Source organism: Anabrus simplex, chromosome 6, assembly GCF_040414725.1.
Source record: "Anabrus simplex isolate iqAnaSimp1 chromosome 6, ASM4041472v1, whole genome shotgun sequence".
Taxonomy (NCBI): Eukaryota; Metazoa; Arthropoda; class Insecta; order Orthoptera; family Tettigoniidae; genus Anabrus; species Anabrus simplex.
Window position 1 is genome coordinate 175,673,603 of NC_090270.1, and position 21,931 is coordinate 175,695,533.

The following is a 21,931-nucleotide window of genomic DNA, read 5'->3' on the forward strand; positions in this document are numbered from 1 at the left end:
TCCCTGAATGGATGGACTTTCGCTGAGTTCTCCCTCCGCAGTAGATATACCTTTGTTGAGTTCTTTCCTCCGAATAGATGTGCTATTGCTGAGTTCCTCCACAACAACATTTACTTAATTGAATATATTTCCTTCATCAGAATACGAGTACCTGTCGAATTCCTACGCGATAATATTTAACTGTGGAATCCTTCCTCACAGAAATTGTATCGGCCTAACTTCTTGTCTCCTATGATAAGTTTGTACTCTTTCAGACACAAAAATGTGGCAGGCTCTTGTACGGAACAAACTTTGCTTACCTCTTTGGTCTTCGGTAATACGTTATTTTTTGTCATACTCTCTGTCTACGTCCAATACAGACATTGCAAATAAATGTCGGAAGTTACGTTACTTTAGAAAGGTGACAAGAAGTGGTTAACGCAATTTTAAAGGAATGTTATCATTTAAATCACTTTTAAGTTCCCCCTATTATTGACAAGATGTAGATAAGTCTTAAAGTGTTAACAAGCCAAAAACATTTGTACAAGAATGTTTTCCTTTCTTTTGGTTGTGAAATTTTCAGTCTTTCTCCTTTCTTTATCAGGAAGTTTACTTACTTTAATATCTGTTTGTGACGGATAATTACTTTTACCATCTACTAAAATTGACTTATTCTAATAAGAGCCTATATTAAGTGGTTTTGGACATTTAATTTGTGGCGTATTACTTATCTAAAACGCCTGTATTATTCACATGATAAACAAGTTTATTACATATCTCGCTAAGAATTACATTTCAACTGCAAGGGAGTGTTTTTCTTACAAGTTGCTTTACGTCGCATCGACACAGATAGATCTTATGGAGACGATGGGATAGGAAAGGGCTAATAGTGAGAAGGAAGCGGCCGTAGCCTTAAGTAAAGTACAACCTTTGCCTGGTGTAAAAATGGGAAACCACAGGAAACCATCCTCAGGGCTGCCGACAGTCGAATTCGAACCCACTATCTCCCGAATACTGGATACTGGCCTCACTTAGCGACTGCAGCCATCGAGCTCGGTAGGGAGTGATTTAAAGTGAATCATTATACTCCTTCCCAAGAACACTGTTGCAACTGAACTTCTCAAAATGGTCCATACTTCATCGTCATGGGCTGGAACTTTCCTTGGTGATACTGCTTGTAAGCCTGCAGGAATTCCATGACACTGCGAGCTGCGGACAAGGAAATCAAATAACAATGTAGTGGTGTAGTGAGGGTTGACATATTATGAGGGGTAGGAACTCCAAATACTTTTAATCTATTACCAGAACAAAAATTAAAATTTTCTAAACATTTCTGCATTTGAAAATTAGAACTTTTCTGGACAGTGCGATATAAAATTATTTTGTCGCACATAAATATTCTGTTCTTCTATGCAATCCCTTGCCACCTATAAATCATAGCCTTGTCCATGTATTAAAAAAGGCACGCGATTGTTATATATAATATCAATGAATACTTACTATACAATAACGACGAAACGAAGAAATCCCAATAACGCCATTACGTTACATAAACCTTACTTCCTATTAATATGTTCTACTATTCTTGTTAAAAAAGTAGATAAAATTATGTATTAAATTTTTACGGCGTGAATCTTTTCATACCCTTATAATTTTAGCACTCGGCTAACGGCTGTTGCTTAAATCCTTCCACTAAAGGAAAAATGTCTATTTCACGGGCAAATTGCGTAACAACCTCTTCTTTCTTTCTTTCTTTCTTATTGTGCTCGTGGATTGACATTGCACTAACGTATATACAAACTAAATATCGTCAATAATGGCATAAGGAACGGATAGAACTGGGGAAGAGGCACCGTAGCTTTAATTTAAATATAGCTCCAGCATTTGCCTCGTGTACATTATGTGTACAGTACATGCCTGGTATCCATTCTGTGGCTGGAATCAAGGCCAGGAAGCAGCTTGCGCCTCAATATGTCCTTGCCCGACTTCACGCCGTCTGATGCGGCATGCAAAACAGCGCATGCTGTTCTTACTTATATCTCAAAAAGTAATATTTCGATTTTGAAAATACTTGCATATTTGAACTTGTACGCAGATGAACTTTAAAATCAGCTGTATGAATTTGTGCGGTTCCGTTTAAAAATATGGAGTTAGTATCAATATCTCGGTTGTTAATCACCCCATGAGATTAAGTAGCACGTTATTTTACAAGACCCTGCGTGCCATTTACGAATATAAAAACAAAATGCTGATATCTTTAATGGTTTAGAAGTTATTTCCGTGTAACCTGTTAGGTGAATAACCCTGCATATACAGATGGAAAGGAGAAAGGCTGTACGCGCGCACTTGTGGCAGTTTTTTGAGATGAGGCCACATCAACGATGGACTTCTCACCCCTGAGTTAGCAAGCGATGAGACATTTTAAATCATGACTGATGATTCTGAGAAACATTTGTTCTCTGCGCATACAATTAGTAGGATTGCCGTTTCTGTAATCTGCTGTTAATAGTCAATTAAAATCTGATGGACATGAAAGTTTTGTCAAGGTTAATATCTCCGTTATACGTCACTGAACTGAGAACGACGTGTTGCGTCAGAGCTTGTCATTGAGTAGTTCATGGTGTGGTGAAGAGGCGCCGTAGCTTTAATTTAAATATAGCTCCAGCATTTGCCTCGTGTACATTATGTGTACAGTACATGCCTGGTATCCATTCTGTGGCTGGAATCAAGGCCAGGAAGCGGATGAATGAATGGTCCGCCACACTGTTAGGGATGGGTCGTACCAGTTCATTCGTATGAACTACTTCACCGATTCTCAGTCTCTACTGTGAATCGTTCGAATGAAGTAGTTCGTTCAAGAAGTATTGAAGCCTGACAAAGCTGCTCACTACGTCATTCAGCAGCGACCTCGTTCACAGTGTCTCACTCACTAAATAAAGCTTCCTAATACAGAACTTAATAATATTACCATCAGATTGCAGAGCTATGTAATTATGGATAGAGCCCTGCGCGGATATACAAAATAATATCCGAATCCGCTCTGCATCCACACTTCCTTGACCCGTACTCGCATCCACATCCGCGCATGGTTATCCACATCCGCGAATGATTATGTATTTATGTTGAGTGTTCAGCCTGATGGCTGGTTTGGACCTCAACAGGCGTCACTGAAGAGGTGTACTAGGGAAATGAGTGAGGTAGTTTCCCCCATTGCTTTCCTCACTGAGCCAGAAGTTGCTATTACCTATCAGTCTGCCAAGCCCACTGAAATGCCCGCACCAACTGACCCTAGGAGCAACATTTTCATACCATTCATAACAGGGACTGGCTGCAGAAGAAATGGCACTACTAGCATTTCTTGTACCCCAGTCGCTTTCATATTGTCAAAGTCAAGGATGAGACTAAGACAGGTCAATGAAAGTAACAAATTTGTTCTAGCCCACACCCGAAGACATAGTGCACTGTAAACACTAGATCTTGCCAGCAAAGGCAACGCGAATGGTTATTCGCGGATATTGAAAATATTTAACTACCGTATATTAGACCATCCAAGGTACTGAAACGGATAGGTCTGAAACAGAACCTCTACAGTCACAGGATAACGAGGGATTTCTCTTGCGACAACAACGGACTATTGACTTGACTTTTGTTCCTTCCTTCCATTAATTGTGGGCAGGAGCCAGTCAAGCTTAGGTCAGATTTACGACTTAATGGTCTCAAGGCTATTTTATATCGCCACTCTCCTATACCAATGTCAAGGGTCGCCTAACTACAAGCAAACGTAAAAGTATAGCAAAGCAAAGCAAAGTCACCTCCGTACAGGCCATGAAGGTCCTTGGAGGAGCGGAAGGTAAAGGCTTCCACCATTGTTAACCTCGACACGTGATGGGGTAGAGTGGTTAGCTATACGCCCGGCCGCCTTTGCCCCCAGGAATTAACCTGGTACTCATTTTTGGTGTAGGCTGAGTGAACCTCAGGGCCATATGCACCTCCGGAAGTGGAAATCTCGTTTCTTAAATTTTACGGCTTCCTGACAGGGATTCGAACCCACGTCCTTCCGGGCGAACCGAGCACGCCTTTACCCCCTCGGCCAGGCAGCCCCTAAAGTAAGAGTATAACTGAGTGAAAATTAATAAACTTCATTATCAGAAATTATTAGAAAAATTATCCGCACTGCCATACAGTTTGCATCCGCCAAGACACTAATATCGCGGATATCCGCAGATGCATCCGTTCAAGGCTCTAATTATGGACACTCAATGCCTTACCCGCTAACATCATCTAGATGATGGTTGATAGGAACAAGGAAAAGATAAACAGGGAGGCTTGTCTCATATAAAGAAGGAAGTACGTTTAAAAACACAGTACACAGGTGGGATGGGCCTGGGTATGAAGGGGTTAGTGACGTAATGACTCAGATAATGGAAGGGCGAGGGCAGCGAGCGACAGACGAATCGAATGAGTTTTGAATGTTATGAATTGTGAAGTGTTTGAACCACCAGTTCATTGAAATTGAGTAGTTAGTTCACTCTACACAGGAGTGAAGCGTTCGTTTTGAACGACTCATTTGCGAGTTACCCGTCACTACATACTACAGTCTGTGGTTCATATCCAAGAATATTGTAAATATTTCTGGACTGTGTGCTGGAATGGAGTTCACTCAGCCTCGCGAAACCGACTGATATGCAAGCAATACGGCTGAGTATGTCTCCACGCTGACCACGTGCTACCCCAATACCTGCAGGCCTTCAGGCTGAACAGCAGTCGTCTTGGCAGATCAATGCCCTTAATGGGCTGCATGTGCCGCCGGTTTGCTTGGTAACTTAGAAGTATCTTTAAGGAACGAGGTATTAAGAAAGAGTACCGTAATTTGATAGTGGCATTGCCTCTGGAAACCCGGCCAATGCATAAGGAATTTTTCAAACGAAAGTTCATGTGTCTGTAGCTCAGAATTAACGTAAAACTCAAGGTTCCGATGCTAACAATAACATAGAACTGCAAGCTTGCTTGCTTCCTTGTCTTTTGTTTGTTTGGTTGGTTTGTTTAACTTGTTACCGGGTAAGTCAGTGTGTGAGGGAAATTCTTAAGACTGGCCCTGTTATGACAACTATTAACAGTTCCGTACAATTACAATTTTGTCCGTTCGCTTTGATAACGTTAGCGTGCTGCTTAGCAGTGAAGATTAGGTTAAATCACTCAGAACGACGTGAATAGGATTCTCCTTGAATTTACTTCCGGTTTTGAAGAATTACAGGGCGCTGGTATTCACTTAAACTAGAAACTGTACCGGTATATTTCCGGAGGGTTAAGGCCATGTGTAGTCCAGGTTCGTTGGCAATTGATCTGCATCGTGGCTTTCGATTTGGAGGGTCTTCGATCCGACTCACGGTCTGGTCGGGTATATTTTTACAAATTGCTTTACGTCGCACCGACACAAATAGGTCTTATGGCGACGATGGAAGAGAAAAGGTATTGGAGCGGGAATGAAGCGGCCGTGGCCTTAATTAATGTGCAGCCCCAGCATTTGCCTGGTGTGAAAATGGGAAACCACGATAAATCACCTTCAGGGCTACGGACAGTGGGGTTTAAATCCACTATGTCCCGGATGCAAGCTCACACCTGCGCGCCCCCCTAATCGCATTGCCAAATCGCCCAGTAGGTCAGGTATTTAATCTGCATCTGGTTCATTCTTCTGGTTGGAAGTCTGGGTGTTTGTGTTTATCCCTATACACACCTCTTCATCTACATACTGCACACCATAGTACGAAACACCACAGAAACACGCAATAGTGAATGCATTCCTCCATATAGGTTTAGGGCTAGAAAGGGCGTCTGGTCGTAAAACAAGGACGCATGTGTGGGACACTTGCATCCGAGAACCTACCAGGGTGTGGAAAGTAAGGGATAGATGTCGTGCGAAGGACACTGCTCGCCATTCCATTTGACCCATTCCTCAGCTGGTTGGTATATAAAAATGCTTAAATGCGAGAATCATGCCAATATACAGTAAAGTTAATATTATTATTATTATTATTATTATTATTATTACACCTCTACACCGCACATTTAAATCTTGCGCCAATTAGAATTCCTCTACAGGAGAAACTCTGAATTTGGAACTAGACCTATTTAAACCTTTCCTTTGAAGATGTCACTGTGTGAATTTCGATTTGTTGTTGTTTACTATTTATCAAGAAGTTTGGACATTCTCTCATTGGTGTCACTGCCGAAAAACTATGATCATGCACCCTGGTGCGAAGTGAAGGAACCTTTTTGAAGAAATTTTTTTTCTTTACTAAATTTCGTTCATTCTTTTGTGGGTTGGCAATATTTAGCTTTTCCTTCCGCCAGTCTTGAAGTTAGCCAATCAATAATTTCTGTAATTAATTTTCAGCCAATCCCGTATTTCTTCTTCGACTTTGAGTGTACTTTCAAGATTGACCAATAAAAGTAAGAGGGTGTGCCTTGATTATTCATGAAAGGTCTCGAGCTTTCCCCGAGGGTTTATAAACTGCTGATTTTCACGGCTCTTGGCCACTCAATCAACATCTACCTAAGTGTGTGGACGTAAAGCAGGAGGCGGAAAGCGCCACTTTCATCAAGCAGCAGGTCTTCAGCAAGGTAATGGCCGTTTAACATATTTATTTCCTGCTAGCTCAGCAGTTAACCCGCGGGAAAGGTCCGAAACTTTTACAATGTAACCTAACTTTCTAAAAATGTAATTTTCTGCCGGCTTATGTGAATACTTCAAAATCTGTAACTGTAATTCGGGGATAGATAGTGATTTATCCTCTCGAGCTCCCATTCATTTAGGTTTGAGGTGACTACGTTTTGGTAACTGATTTTCTTCTTTTCCTTAATGTTTTAAATTTCTTCCTTATACGAGTCACCTCCATAGTTTGGGAATAGCCCCTGTTTCATCGGCCTAGTGCTTTTTATGTTTTAAAATGAGTATTTAGGAGTGCAAGTACACGCCTCCATTCTTTTTTGTATTTCGGGCCATTTACTTATCCTGTTCTATTTCTGCTAAGGCCCTGTAGTCTGGGTTCGAGATACCCCTGTTTCATTTTTGTAAGTTGTGCCTTGATGGTAATTTATTGTAAAGTATGGTATTGCCTTGAGTAGGCTTGAAAAACTGAGAGCGTGTCTGCTCTTTTCTGGGAGGCTTGACATTGCAAAGTGGGAGCAAGTGTTCCAAGTTATTAGGGGATTTCTGCCCTTGAAACAAATTTGGGTTTGGAGCTAGAAACTCAAAAATTGTAAAAGTAAGGGCTTGTAGCCGAAGTGTGTTAAAGATTTAAAATCTTGATTTTTTTTCCTAAATATTGTTTTCAATTTGCTATGTAATTGTTATCTCACGAAGTGAGAATTTGGTAACTTGCTTGCTGTTCGAAAATATAACCTTCCATTTCAGTTTAAATTCTTTCTTGACAAAGTAGTTAGACCCATTCACCCCAGCACCTTCTTTCACCTCTGCTGATCCACAAACCCTGGTAATTATTATTATTATTATTATTATTATTATTATTATTATTATTATTATTATTATTATTATTATTATTATTATTATACCGGAGGTACACCCGCCCCGAGCATTTAAAAATAGCGCCTTGATGAAGGACCTCTAGATCAGGATAGCTGAAACTCATTTCGGAGATTGTGTGAACAATTCTCAACAGATGTCTCTACTATCAACTTATGTTGTATCCTCTGGGGTGAAGATGAACTATTAAAATTCAAGATACATTTCGTATGTTAAGTTTTACTAAGGTGAATTGTTTATAGTTTGTTTTCGGTGTTCTAAGGTTTACAACACTTCTGTCTCTTCCCGCCAACTTAAGATGTTGTCCAATGAAAATTTTTGTATATTTATTTTTCTGCCACTTAAAACTTTCTGGTACTTATTTGATTATCCAATGAAAATTGGGGGTGTGTCAGGGCCTTAGCCCAGAGTTTTCTGGAACATTCCTCTCCGCTATAAAAGCCGAAAGCTGGGGGGCCATGATGTCTTTGTGATCACTCCAGTCTACAGTCTAGTGTGTGTTCGTAATGGAGGCATTTAAGATAGTGAATACTGATTAAATTTGTTAAATGTAGGTTGTGCCTATGATAGGCCTGGAAATTGTAAATTTGTAGAGGAAAGGTGCTCGTAATTGGGAGATCTGTCTCCTTGACTGTTTGTTGAAGAGAGCAGTTGTGCTCATGTAAAATTTGTAAGTAAGAAGCTTCTGGCTCATGTTGTAAATTGTTGTTTCGTAAAACTCTGTTACGCAAGCTCTCGAGCTAGATTGGTACCTGATCCATTGTTATTTGCTCAGCAAAGTGTAAGTGTTCAAAGTTTGAAAAGAACGGAAAGAAAGGTTAAGAAAATAAATAAAACTGCCAATTTCAAATTTTAAAGTGATCTTTCGACTTTCGTATATCCACCCATTCATGCCCGCACTTTCTTTCACCTCTGCGTTCCACAGAATCCCCGGAACAATTATTATGATATTATAGTTTATAACTTCACGGCCTATTGTCAGTACGATTGGTGCCCCAACATATGCCCTTTCTAAATATGTAGATAGTCTACTTCAACCACACCTGGGTAACACCCCTTCCTATATTAAGGATTCCACACACTTCATTGAGAAGTTAAAAACTATATCACTTCAGCCAGGCGATATCTTGGTGAGTCTCGATGTGGTGTCTCTATTTACGAAAGTACCTGTCGATGGTGTTATGTCTCTCATTAAGAATATTTTCACTGAAGAGATCGCAAAGCATTTCTACCACTGTATGACCTCCTCCTACTTTCTATAGAATGGGAAATATCATGAACAGACAGATGGTGTGGCCATGTGAAGTCCTCTCTCTCCTGTTGTGGCTAATTTCTTCATGGAAAACTTCGAAGAGAAAGCTTTGTCGTCAGCACCTTGCAAACCGAAGATCTGGTGGTGATATGTGGATAATACGTTCGTCGCATGGACGGAAGGTGAAAACAATCTTGGTCACTTTCTGGATCATCTTATTCGCCAGCACCCTTCCATTTGTTTCACCATGGAAATGGAATCTGACGGCAAAATACCATTTTTAGGTGTTCTCGTCACCAAGAAAGTGGATGGATCTTTAGGCCCAGCGTTTATCGTAAACCTACACACACCAATAGATATCTCCACGCAGATTCTCACCATCACCCTGCCCAGAAACATGGTATCCTTACAACTCTGACTACCAGGGCCAGGATGATTTGTGAAGTGTCAGCTCTACAAGATGAAATTAACAACTTGAGAACCACCTTTGAGAGCAACGGTTACAGCAGAGCTTTGATATCAAGAGTTCTGAAATCGACACATAATCGGACGTCTATTAAGGAAAAAGATGTAAAAGGAACTACTTAACTACCTTACATACATAACACGACTGATCGTATTGATAAAATCTTACGTAGGTACCATGTACGAACTGTTTTTGGAACATCAATTAAGATTAGGCAACTCCTGCAACCAACTAAGGATAGTTTGCCTAAATTGCAACAATCTGGTATCTACAGAGTTCCCTGTACTTGCGGCAAGGTTTGTATTGGACCAAAAAGAAAAAAAACATACCAGATGTTTCTGGCTCAAACAACAAGCTGTTGCTGATCATGCCTTAACATCTGGTCATGATGTCTTGTTCCAAGAAGTGGATGTTCTTGCCCGTATAAAGCAATATCGCCCAAGAATTATCAGGGAGGCGGTTGAAATACGTAAACACCCTGATAATTTCAACCGCGATACAGGCTACAACCTCAGTGAATCATGGCTACCTATTAACAGAACCATTAGAGAGTAATGCTTTACTGTTGCCATTCGTTGTCTCTAGCTGGGGCTAAAATGGCGTCCCTTTTACATCTTAGGGCACTACTTAAAGTTCCTTGTTGCTTTATCCTAGCAACCTTCAGTGCGTCGTTTCATTTCTCTGTTGTCTCCTGATGAAGAAAGGCATGATTCCTTTCGAAACGCGTAGAATGTGTCTTATAATTAATTACACGGCATAAGCCCAAAAATTATACCTCATGAATAATTATTATTATCCTGACGTTGGTTAATTGTGGAAACGTTTGCCTTCCACTTCTTCAGTGTACGCCGTAGACAGCTGTTTAATCTGCGGTGTAGTGGTAGTGTGCCTGCCTTTTTCTGGGATATTCCGGGTCCAATTCTCGCGTTGTCTAAGGAGTTTGGTTTGAGGTTTAGAACAGGGCCTTTACTTCACTTGAAAAATGTTTGATATGAGAGGTAGTGAACACGACCATGATTGTCAACTATTTCAGCTGAGGAAGTGTCGCACTAACCTCCTGACAATCCAGTATTTACCAGCTTAAGTCTCTTAATGGGTCTTGTTGAATATGATTCTTATTTTGTCATGACAAGTTCAAGAAGACATTCAAGTGTGCGTCTAAGAATTCCGAACCTCATCGGCTTAACCGAATGGCATTCTTTTCTCCCAACAATTTGCTTTGCGTCACACCGACACAGATAGGTCTTAGACCAAGCGAGTGGCCGTTGCTTTGGGGCGTGTATCTATCAGCTTGCATTCGAGAGATAGTGGGTTGGAACCCCACTGTCGATAGCCCTGAAGATGGTTTTCCGTGGATTCCCACTTTCACACCAGGCAAATGCCGGGGCTGTAACTTAATTAAGGCCACGGCCGCTTCCTTCCCACTCCTAACCTTTCACTATCCAATCGTCGCCACAGTACTTCCGTGTTTCGGTGCGACTTAAAGCAAATGTATTTAAATTTATTTATTTATTTATTTATTTATTTATTTATTTATTTATTTATTTATTTATTTATTTATTTATTTATTTATTTATTTGGCGGCATTAGTAACTCAAATAGTTGAGCGCTGGCCTTCTGTCCCCAACATGGAAGGTTCAATCCTGGCTCAGTCCGGTGGTATTTGAAGGGGCTCAAATACGTCGATTCGATACGGGTTCGATTTCCGGCTCTGCTACGAAATTGAAAAGTGGTACGAGGGCTGGAGCGGGGTCCACTCAGCCTCGCAAAGTCAGCTGAGTAGAGGGGGTTCGATTCCCATCTCAGCCATCCTCGAAGTGGTTTTCCGTGTTTCCCCACTTCTCCTCCAGGTAAGTGCAAGGATGGTAATATAATTTACGGCCGCGGCCGCTTTTTTTCCCTCTTCCTTTTCTATCCCTTCCAATCTTTCCATCCCCCCACAACACCCCTGTCCAGCATAGCAGGTGAGGTGTCTTGGCGAGTTACTTGTCCTCCTCCCAGTTTTATCCCCGACCCAATGTCTCACGCTCCAGGACATTGCCCTTGAGGCTGTAGAGCTGGGATCCCTCGCTGAGTCCGAGGGAAAAACCAACCCTGGAGGGTAAACAGATTAAGAAGAAGAAGAAGAAGAAGAAGAAGAAGAAGAAGAATAAATAACACTGCCTTTAATGATTTCTACCATATTCGCGAGCATTATATAAACAGTATGGTTGTACTAATGCCATAAAGAAGCAGGTGCTAATATTATTCGGATGTCTATGATATTTTCGGTAGTTGGGTTACCTACCTCCGAAAAAATAAGGGGCTGGTGAACCACCCTGTATATGTGCCAATAATATCCTACTACCAGAGAGCTTACAGCGTCAGGAATATACAAATAAGACGACTGCTTCTGGGTGCTAGTGAGACCACAGACTGGACAGAAATATTCAAAACAAAATTATTACCACGATTATAATAATCTCGGTGGCAATAACGGGATTTTTCTTTTAAGAAACTTGTTGGTTGTTCTGTGTCATTTAGCAAACACGTGTTGGTGGCAGAATAAATAAATAAAAAATAAGAGGAAAAGTTTTGTGGAAACAAGATAATAGTCATAGTAAGGAGGCGAACTGAGCTTAAATGTAATTGTGAAATTGCTGTTTATCCATTGCATGAACTACCTATTTTCTAACCTTTGCCATTTAGTGTCGATATGCATTAAAAATTAAGCGGGTACTGAAAGTCGGAATTTCATTTGATTTAATTGGAAGAAAATTATCGGTTATTATGAGTATACACGATCCCAACATACACATATTTCACAATTTGATGTTGCTTAAGTAGTGACGATCGCTAAAAACCTTCAAGTGGGTGATAAGAGTTACTTACAACAAACCCTACGAGTGTCCACATCAACTATGCCCCTGGCTGGCAGATGTACCGGGTCGTCAAGTGTGGAGCACGCGTCCAGTTCACAGGCTTTCACCAGGGACTCCACATTGAACGCGTTGCTGTGCCCGGAGCTCCTGTAACATTCAACAGGTACACATTTCAGCTGTGACGTTCTTTAGCATGTAAATGAAATAATAATAATAATAATAATAATAATAATAATAATAATAATAATAATAATAATTGTTACCGTGGTATGGTGGATTAGCAGAGGTGAAAGAAGGTGCTGGGATGAATAGGTCTCAATATACGAAATTAAAGTTAATTTAAAATTTAACAAGGTTATATTTTCTTTTTAAGATCAAGAAATAACAAATATAACAGGTACTCAGTAGCCTAGCAACAAATCGAGAATGTACAATTACAGTGTTACAGGATTTGGGCTCCGAGAGCCAGACACATAATTCTTGAGCAATTAGCCCAACTTTAGCCAGATACCAGGTTTGACAAAGGGGCGGAAAACACCAATCATGCCCAGCTCTTGCTCCCTATTACTCAGTAAAGCCTGCTCGAGGCACACAGAAACCAAATTTAAGAAATAGCAACCCGCTCTTAAAGTTCAAGCCTATCAAAGGCCACACCAAACTCCACCTTCAAGCGGACCTCCCAGCACATGAAAACAGGGGTAAAAATACCCAACCTACTGAGGCCTACTCAATAAAGAAACAGGACAATTACATGGCCTCCAAAATACCAACTTGAGAGGAGGCGTCCTTGCACTCCTAATACACTTTATTTAAAACCTATTTGGCACTAGGCCGCATATGCAAGGGCTAATCCCATACTAAAGAGGTGACACGATAGGAAAACTTATTACATTACGAAGCGAAGAAAAATGGTTGAGAAAACGTAGTCACCTCAAAAACAATATGAAAGGGAGCTCGAGAGGGTTAGGCACTCTCTATCCCAATTTGTAGTTTAAAGAGATAGAATTTATACCAAGAGTCTATTACATTTTAGAGGAAAGTTACATAATAAAAGGTATCGAACCTGCCCCGAGAGTTAAACTGCTGAGCTAGCAAGAAAAGAAGTTATTAAAAGGCCATTACCTTATTGATGAACCGCTGCCCGACGAAAGAGGCGCTTCCCGCCCCCTGCTACATAATTTACACAATGATAGATGTTACTGAAGTGGCGCAGAGACCCGAAAATCAGCAGTTTATATACCCTCGTGGAACATTCGAGACCTTTCAAGAATAAGAACACCCGCCCACAAGCTTTTTATTGGACGGCCAAAAGATTACATGTCAAAACTGAAGAAGAAAACCAGGATTGGTGGAAAATTAATTACAGAAATTTATGATTGGCCAATTTCAAAACTGGCGGAAAGAAAGGGTTAACGTTGCCAACTTAAACAATGGCAGAAAGAAATTTAATAAAGAACAAACTTATAAATACTAAATTTCTTCAAAGAAAAGTTCCTTCACTTTGCACTAGGGTGCACAATAGTAGTTCTTAAGTGGTGCCATCTAGGAGAGAATGTTCACACTTCTTGCTACAGAGAAAACAAATATGAATCGAAAAGGACACAGTTCAGAACACTTCAAAATTTATAGTAATGACATCTTCTGATAAACTTGAGAATTCACCCAGTAGTTAAAGTTCAGTCTTCCTCCAGTAGAGGAGTTTCAACTGGCGCAAAGTTTGAATTAGCGGCGTGGAGGTGTACCACCCGGTACAATAACAATAATAATAATAATAATAATAATAATAATAATAATAATAATAATAATAATAATAATAATAATAAATACATACATACATACATACATTACCATTATAGACTGTTATGCCTTTCAGCGTTCAGTCTGCAAGACTCTGTGAATTTACTAAACGTCGCCACAATCCTCGATTTGCAACTAGTGTTGTGGCCTCATTTAGTTCTATACCTCTTATCTTTAAATCGTTAGAAACCGAGTCTAACCATCGTCGTCTTGGTCTACCTCTACTTCTCTTACCCTCCATAGCGGAGTCCATAATTCTCCTAGGTAACCTATCTTCTTCCATTCGCCTCGCATGACCCCACAACCGAAGCCGGTTTATCCGTACAGTTTCATCCATCGAGTTCATTCCTAAATTAGCCTTTATCTCCTCATTCCGATTACCATCCTGCCATTGTTCCCACCTGTTTGTACCAGCAATCATTCTTGCTACTTTCATGTCTGTTACTTCTAACTTATGAATAAGATATCCTGAGTCCACCCAGGTTTCGCTCCCGCAAAGCAAAGTTGGTCTGAAAACAGACCGATGTAAAGATAGTTTCGTCTGGGAGCTGACTTCCTTCTTACAGAATACTGTTGATCGCAACTGCGAGCTCACTGCATTAGCTTTACGACACCTTGATTCAATCTCACTATGTTACCATCCTGGGAGAACACACAACCTAAATACTTGAAATTATCGACTTGTTCTAGCTTTGTATCACCAACCTGACATTCAATTCTGTTGAAATTCTTACCTACTGACATCAATTTAGTCTTCGAGAGGCTAATTTTTATACCATACTCATTGCACCTATTTTCTAGTTCCAGGCATTCGGCACAATCTGCCATTAAGACCAAGTCGTCAGCATAGGCCAGACTGCTTATTATATTTCCACCTAACTGAATCCCTCCCTGCCATTTTATACCCTTCAGCAGATGATCCATGAAAACTACGAACAACAAAGGTGAAAGATTACAGCCTTGTCTAACCCCTGTAAGTACCCTGAACCAATAACTCATTCTGCCATCAATTCTCACTGAAGCCCGATTGTCAATATAAATACCTTAGATTGATTTTAATAATCTACCTTTAATTGCATAATCCCCCAGTATGGCGAACATCTTTTACCTCGGTTCCCAGATCTATGAAACGTAAACACAACGGCCTACTCCTCTCATAGCATTTTTCAATTACCTGGCGCATACTGAAAATCTGATCCTGACAGCCTCACTGTGGTCTGAAACCACACTGGGTTTCATCCAACTTCCTCTCAACCACTGATCGCATCCTCCCTTCCAAGATGCCAATGAATCCTTTGCCTGGTATACTAATCAACGAGATATCTCGATAGTTGTTGCAATCCTTCCTGTTCCCTTGATTATAGATAGGTGCAATTACTGCTTTTTTCCAATCTGAAGGTACCTTACCAACACTCCATGCTAATTTTACTACTCTATGAAGCCATTTCATCCCTGCCTTTCAACTATACTTCACCATTTCAGGTCTAATTTCATCTATTCTTGCTGCTTTATGACAATGGATTTTATTTACCATCCTTTCCACTTCCTCAAGTATAATTTCACCAACATAATTTTCCTCCTCCCCATGAGCTTGGCTGTTCGCAACACCACCAGGATGATTTCCTTTTACATTCAGAAGATGTTCGAAATATTCCCTCCACCTCTCCAGTGATTCCCTGGGATCTATTATGAGTTCACCTGAATTACTCAAAATACTGTTCATTTCCTTTTTCCCTCCCTTCCTATGATTCTTTATTACTGTCCAGAAAGTTTTCCCTGCTGCTTGACCTAGCCTTTCCAGGTTGTTACCAAAATCTTCCCATGACTTCTGTTTGGATTCAGCAACTATTTGTTTCGCTCTGTTTCATCTACGTACAAATCCCTGTCTGCCTCGGCCCTTGTTTGGAGCCATTTCTGATAAGCCTCCTTTTTACGTTTACGAGATTCTCTCTTTATCATTCCACCAAGATGTTCCCCTTTTCCCATCTTTACACACAGCTGTTCCTAGGTATCCCCTTGCGGTTTCTACTACAGCATACCTGTATGCCACCCATTCACTTTCTATATCCTGAACCTGCTTACTGTCTACTGTTTGAAACTTCTCACTAATCATATCCATGTACTTCTGTCTAATATCCTCGTCCTGGAGATTTTCTACCCATATTCGTTTGCAGACAGATTTCACTTTCTCTACCCTAGGCCTAGATATACTTAGTTCACTACAGATCAGATAGTGGTCTGTATCATCGAAAAATCGGCGGAAAACTCGTACATTCCTAATAGATTTCCTGAATTCGAAGTCTGTTAAGATATAGTCTGTTATGGATCTAGTACACCTAGCCTCCCTTGTGTAGCGGTGAATAGCCTTATGCTTGAAGATTGTATTCGTAACAGCTAAACCCATACTAGCACAGAAATCCAGCAAACGCTTCCCATTCCCATTAGCTTCCATATCTTCCCCACATTTACCAATCACCCTTTCGTATCCTTCAGTTCTATTCCCAACTCTCGCATTGAAATCTCCCATTAGCACTATTCTATCCTTGCTGTTGACCCTGACCACGATGTCACTCAATGCTTCATAAAACTTGTCAACTTCATCCTCATCTGCACCCTCACATGGCGAATATACGGACACAATTCTAGTCCTAATTCCTCCAACTGACAAATCTACCCACATCATTCGCACATTTACGTGCGTAACAGAAACTATGCTGCGTGCCCTACCCCAGACTCTGCCCTTCCCTTTCTAACACCCGTCAAGTACACTTTATAATCTCCTATCTCTTCCTCGTTATCTCCCCTTACCCGAATATCACTTACTCCTAGTACATCCAAATGTATCCTCTTTGCTGACTCAGCCAGTTCTACCTTCTTTCTTGCACAAGCCCCATTAATACTGATAGCTCCCCATCGAATTCCATTTCGTTCGCCAAGTTGTTTCCAATGAGTCCCTCGCCTGTCAAATGGGAGTGGGATTCCGTTATTCGCATAGGTCATTCATAGACAGGTTTGATGCAGCCCTCCATGCAACCGTATCCTGTGCTAACCTTTTTCATTTCTACGTAACTATTGCATCCTACATCTGCTCTGATCTGCTTGTCATATTCATACCTTGAACTACCCCTACCGTTCTTACCCACAAAACTTCCCACCAAGAACCAACTGCACAAGTAGGACCTACTGGGTGTCTTAAAATGTGTCCTATCATAATATCTCTTCTTCTCGTCAAATTTAGCCAAATCGATCTCCTCTCACCAATTTGATGCAGTATCTCTTCATTCGTGTTTCGATCTACCCATCTCACTTTCAGCATTCTTCTGTAACACCACATTTCAAAAGCTTCTATTCTCCTTCTTTCTGAGCTGGTTGTCGTCCCTATTTCATTTCTATACAATGCCACGCTCCAGATAAAAGTCCTCAGAAACATCTTTCTAATTCCTCTATCAATGTTTGAAGTAAGCAAATTTCTCTTCTTAAGAAAGCTCTCCCTTGCTTGTGCTAGTCTGCATTTTATGTCCTCCTTACTTCTGCCAACGTTAGTTATTTTACTACGCAAGTAACAATATTCGTCTACCTTCGTTCGAGACACTCCATTACTATTGTTTTGGACTTATTTATTTTCATCTTGTACTCCTTACCCAAGACTTCATCCATACCATTCAGCAACTTGTCGAGATCTTCTGCAGTCTCAGATAAAATAACAATATCAGTAGATACTTTTGGACAGTTCTGCAGCATCTGGAACCCGGTGGCCCCTGGACGAGGCCTGATCAGGTGAGTGACGTCATAGCACGGTTCGGGCTGCTAGCTTAGAGGGTGCCCGTTAGCTAATTTGGTTAAGAGCGTGCTATGACCTTACGCTGACTACATGTTCTGGCTTTACTTTACAGACCTCGGGTTCGACCGTAAGCTTAAGGGCCTAAGACACAAGTTCGATGCCAAAAAGTGCAAGCTTACCCTATGCTTAAGAGGGGAAGCTTAGACTTAAGGGAGCTTGGAGATGAACTAATAACAAGATGGCGGCTATAAGACTTAATACATATGTGTTATTCATAGGGGTGAAACATTGGAAAACGACTTAAGGGGGCTTGGAGATGAACTAGGAACAACATGGCGGCTATAAGGCTTAATATGTATGTTTTATTCATAGGGGGCGTATTGTCGGAAGGTGACTTCGTGCTGAACTAAGAAGAAGACGACCGAGCTCGATAGCTGCAGTCGCTTTAGTGCGGCCAGTATCCAGTATTCGGGAGATAGTAGGTTCGAACCCCACTATCGGCAGCCCTGAAAATGGTTTTCCGTGGTTTTCCATTTTTACACCAGGCAAATGCTGGGGCTGTACCTTAATTAAGGCCACGGCCGCTTCCTTCCCATTCCTAGCCCTTCCTTGTCCCATCGTCGCCATAAGACCTATCTGTGTTAGTGCGACGTAAAGCAACTAGCAAAAAAAAAAAAGAAGAAGACGGCGGCTGCACAGAGAACTAGGGAGGTGGTGTAAGGCTTAATACATGTACTTTCATATTTTTAGTGTCTGTAACTTGGACTTTGACCTAAAACGAAGATCGATATTGGAACCCCCTTGAACAAAAATAGAACTACTGCGGGACTAAATTCTTGCACGTCAGCTGCTCTAAAATATATTTAAGAATTACGTTAAGAGAATATCATTATTAATAGTTAACCCAAACAGATTTTGAGTCTGGAATTCCCTTGAACAAGAAAAGAACGACTATGGGACTAAATTCCGGCACTTCAGTGTATCTAAAAGCCGTTAATAGGACATAAACATTATTAATATTCGACGCAAAACAGAGATCGAGTCTGGAGCGTCCTTGAACAAAAGTAACATTAGTCAAAATATCTAACCTACACAGAGATCGAGTCTAGGACTCCCTTGAAATAAAGAAGACCGAATATCGAACTTGGAACTCTCTTAGACTGAAGCTCAACATTAACCAGGAAAATCTTGGACTGAACCGACCCGATTAGGATTCGAACCCACAGCTCCTCTACTTGGGTGGCTAACAAGCATAACTGTACATTTAAAGCTTGCGCGTTTAATTGAAACAACACAGCTCAAGTGCCTTCTGTTTAATTCGATACACTTAACGTTCGAGCTGTGGGAAATCACCACTCCGACTAGGATTCGAACTTGGAGCTCACATGGACTCAGAACTATAGAGCTTAAGTGAATAAGAGGGAAAATCGATGGTGAACTGGAAATGATGTGCATTTTAGCAACAAATTGACTGCACTAGCAAGTTGATTAGACTTGGAAGTATTTGCTGACACAGGGAATACAAGTTCCATTGTTTCCAGTTCTTTTATGTGACAGTAAAATCTACTAAGACGGGCTGCGCAGCTATCCTCAGTGTTTACCCTGGTGTCCAAGAGTAAGCGAATACCCGCTGAGTAGGTGTCAGGAGGCTAGCACCTTAACCGTCTGAACTACTCAGCCCGACATATCAACTATTAAGTGCCAAACACACACAGGTGGTGGTGATTCTTGTCTTAAGAGGAGGTACAACTAGGCAACCATCCTCTATGTGACCCTAATCAGAGAAAAAAATAGAAGGGATCCGACACTTCGAAAATGAAGGTATCAATCAAACAATGAGAAGGCTACGAATGGCGTGAAATTATAAGACTCCCTAGCTCTCGTAAACCTAATAGCGTTGGGGTTGGAAAAGAACAAGAGTTGACCAAGGAAGGTCGGATAGAATAGATGAAATCGAGGAGCCTGACGCAAGTAAGTAGAAGCAATGCCAAGACTCAGAGAAGAGCCCCGTGGTCGACAACCAACGCTCCAAAGTTCAGAGCCGCTGGGGCACCTTTTTAGTCGCCTCCTACGACAGGCAGGGGATACCGTAGGAGTTATTCTACCATTCCCATCGACAGGGACATACACACACGCCTTTCGTAGCCCTTGTCATTATTTGACCGATGCGTTCATTTTCTATTTTCTCTCTCTGTATACCAGGAAAAACAGCCACATAACTCGCCACCTGAACATGTCCTCGGACACTACTGGCACTAAAAACCCTACTCTAAAATAATAATAATAATAATAATAATAATAATAATAATAATAATAATAATAATAATAATAATAATATGTGTCCATCCCGATATAGATAATAGAATACCAGGTATGTCTAATGACAATGATATGTTATATTAAAAACACATTTTTAATCCTTCCATTTGTGGCTATATCTTAATGAATGAAGAATTTTTTGCACCTTCCTCTTGACGCAGGCCTGAGCTAATTGTAGCTTCCAGTGAAATCAGAAGCCTTAGTTGTGGCTATGACAGAATGGAAGCTGATGGAGAGAGAATGTTTCTGAGTCGCGACATTTGTAACTCGTCTAGTGTAACTGGATGCTGTGAAAGGTGCTACTGAGAGGGTCAGTGGTGCTTCATCAGGACTCTCCGCCTCAGTGAGGAAAGCAATGGCAAACTACCTCCGTTCTCGTCTTGCCTAGTGCGCTACGGATTTTGCTGTTTCCTCATAACTGCATAACTTTTGGCGGTGCTATTTGAGGATCCACCCAGTCTTCGGGCTGATAAAAACAAGAATGATTATGTCAAGTTATTTCTTTGTTTTTTCCTTCTATTCCTGCCCCTTTGTCGTTTCTCTGTAAATTTTCAGGCGTTTGTATAGTAGTATTTAAAATTATTATTATTATTATTATTATTATTATTATTATTATTATTATTATTATTATTATTATTATCCGACTAATTGGCTGAATGGTCAGCGTTGAGGCCTTCGGTTCAGGGGGTCGCGGGTTCAATTCCCGACTGGGTTGAGAATTTTAATCACCTGTGATGAGTTTGTGTTCGTCCCAACACCTTCCTCTTCATATTCAGACAACACACTACATTACAAACCACCACAAAACATGCAATAATGATTACTTCCCTCCATATAGGGTTGGCGTCAGGAAGGGCATCCAGCCGTAAAACACCGCCAACTCCACATATGTGTGACGCATTTCGCACACGCGACCCCACAGATATGGGAAAAGCGGTAGATTATTATTATTATTATTATTATTATTATTATTATTATTATTATTATTATTATTATTATTATTTTACCATCTATTTAATTCAATATCTCATTAACTTGGACATACTGATGTGGACTATCCAATATCTTCTTACTGAAAACTACTACTGTCAAATATTTAGTCTGGTTGGTGTTCCTGAGTGTTGTGGAGACATGATAGCAGAGTGGCATAGTGGCTGGCTTCTCACAAAGGTGGCTGGGATTGAAATCCTTGACAAGACTTGACAATCCCAGCCAATGCATATGAAATATTATATTATTAAATGTGAATCTTAGTAAGAATACTCGGCTGTAATTCCCCACTTAACTAATAGTTATCCCTATATTATAACATTACATGATGACGATTATTATCATATTATTATTATTAAAAATATTGTTTTTTTCTTTCTACTGGTTTAACTTCACACTAGTACATCAAAGGCTTTCTGTGACGCAAGGATGGGATTGGTAAGGTAGCGGCCGTGGCCTGAATTAAGGTGCAGCTCCAGCATTTGCCTGGTTTGAAAGTGGAAAACAGTGGAAAACACTCTTCAGGACTGCCGCCGGTGCGATTCGAACCCACCATCGCCTGAATGCAACCTCGCAGCTAAGTAATGTTGTTATTATTTCTGTTAATTTCTCCGTAGTTTTATATCATTATTTTATTTACGAAGCGGTATGTAATTATATTTTTTGTATGTTATATAGTGTATTGGATATTTTATATACAGACCAGCATGGTGGGGTAGGAATTAGATTCAGATTTTATGTTACTCGTGCATTCACAGTATTGGTCAAGTGTAAGGCAAGTGTCTCCAACTTTGCTAGTGAAATAAATCATGTGTCTATATCCCCAACCGGGCGAGTTGGCCGTGCGGTTAGGGGCGCGCAGCTGTGAGATTACATTCGGGAGGTAGTGGGTTCGAACCCCACTGTTGGCTGCCCTGAAGATGGTTTTCCGTGTTTTCCGATT

At 40.7% G+C, this 21,931-nt stretch overlaps 1 protein-coding gene across 2 annotated transcripts in view; it reads right to left on the reverse strand.

The window, feature by feature from the left end:
- Nucleotides 1–725: 725 nt before the first annotated feature.
- LOC136875923 (pancreatic triacylglycerol lipase) overlaps nt 726–21,931 on the reverse strand; it is a 124,250-nt gene continuing 103,044 nt past the window's right edge. For both annotated transcript variants that reach the window (XR_011018459.1, XM_068228356.1), the window contains 2 exons: nt 12,112–12,248; nt 726–1,188 (listed from right to left, as the gene is read on the reverse strand). Coding sequence is in view for 1 of the 2 variants with exons in the window: in XM_068228356.1 (XP_068084457.1) it covers nt 1,100–1,188; nt 12,112–12,248 (226 nt within the window). In the remaining variant the exon portion in view is untranslated. The remainder of the gene's footprint in view (nt 1,189–12,111; nt 12,249–21,931) is intronic.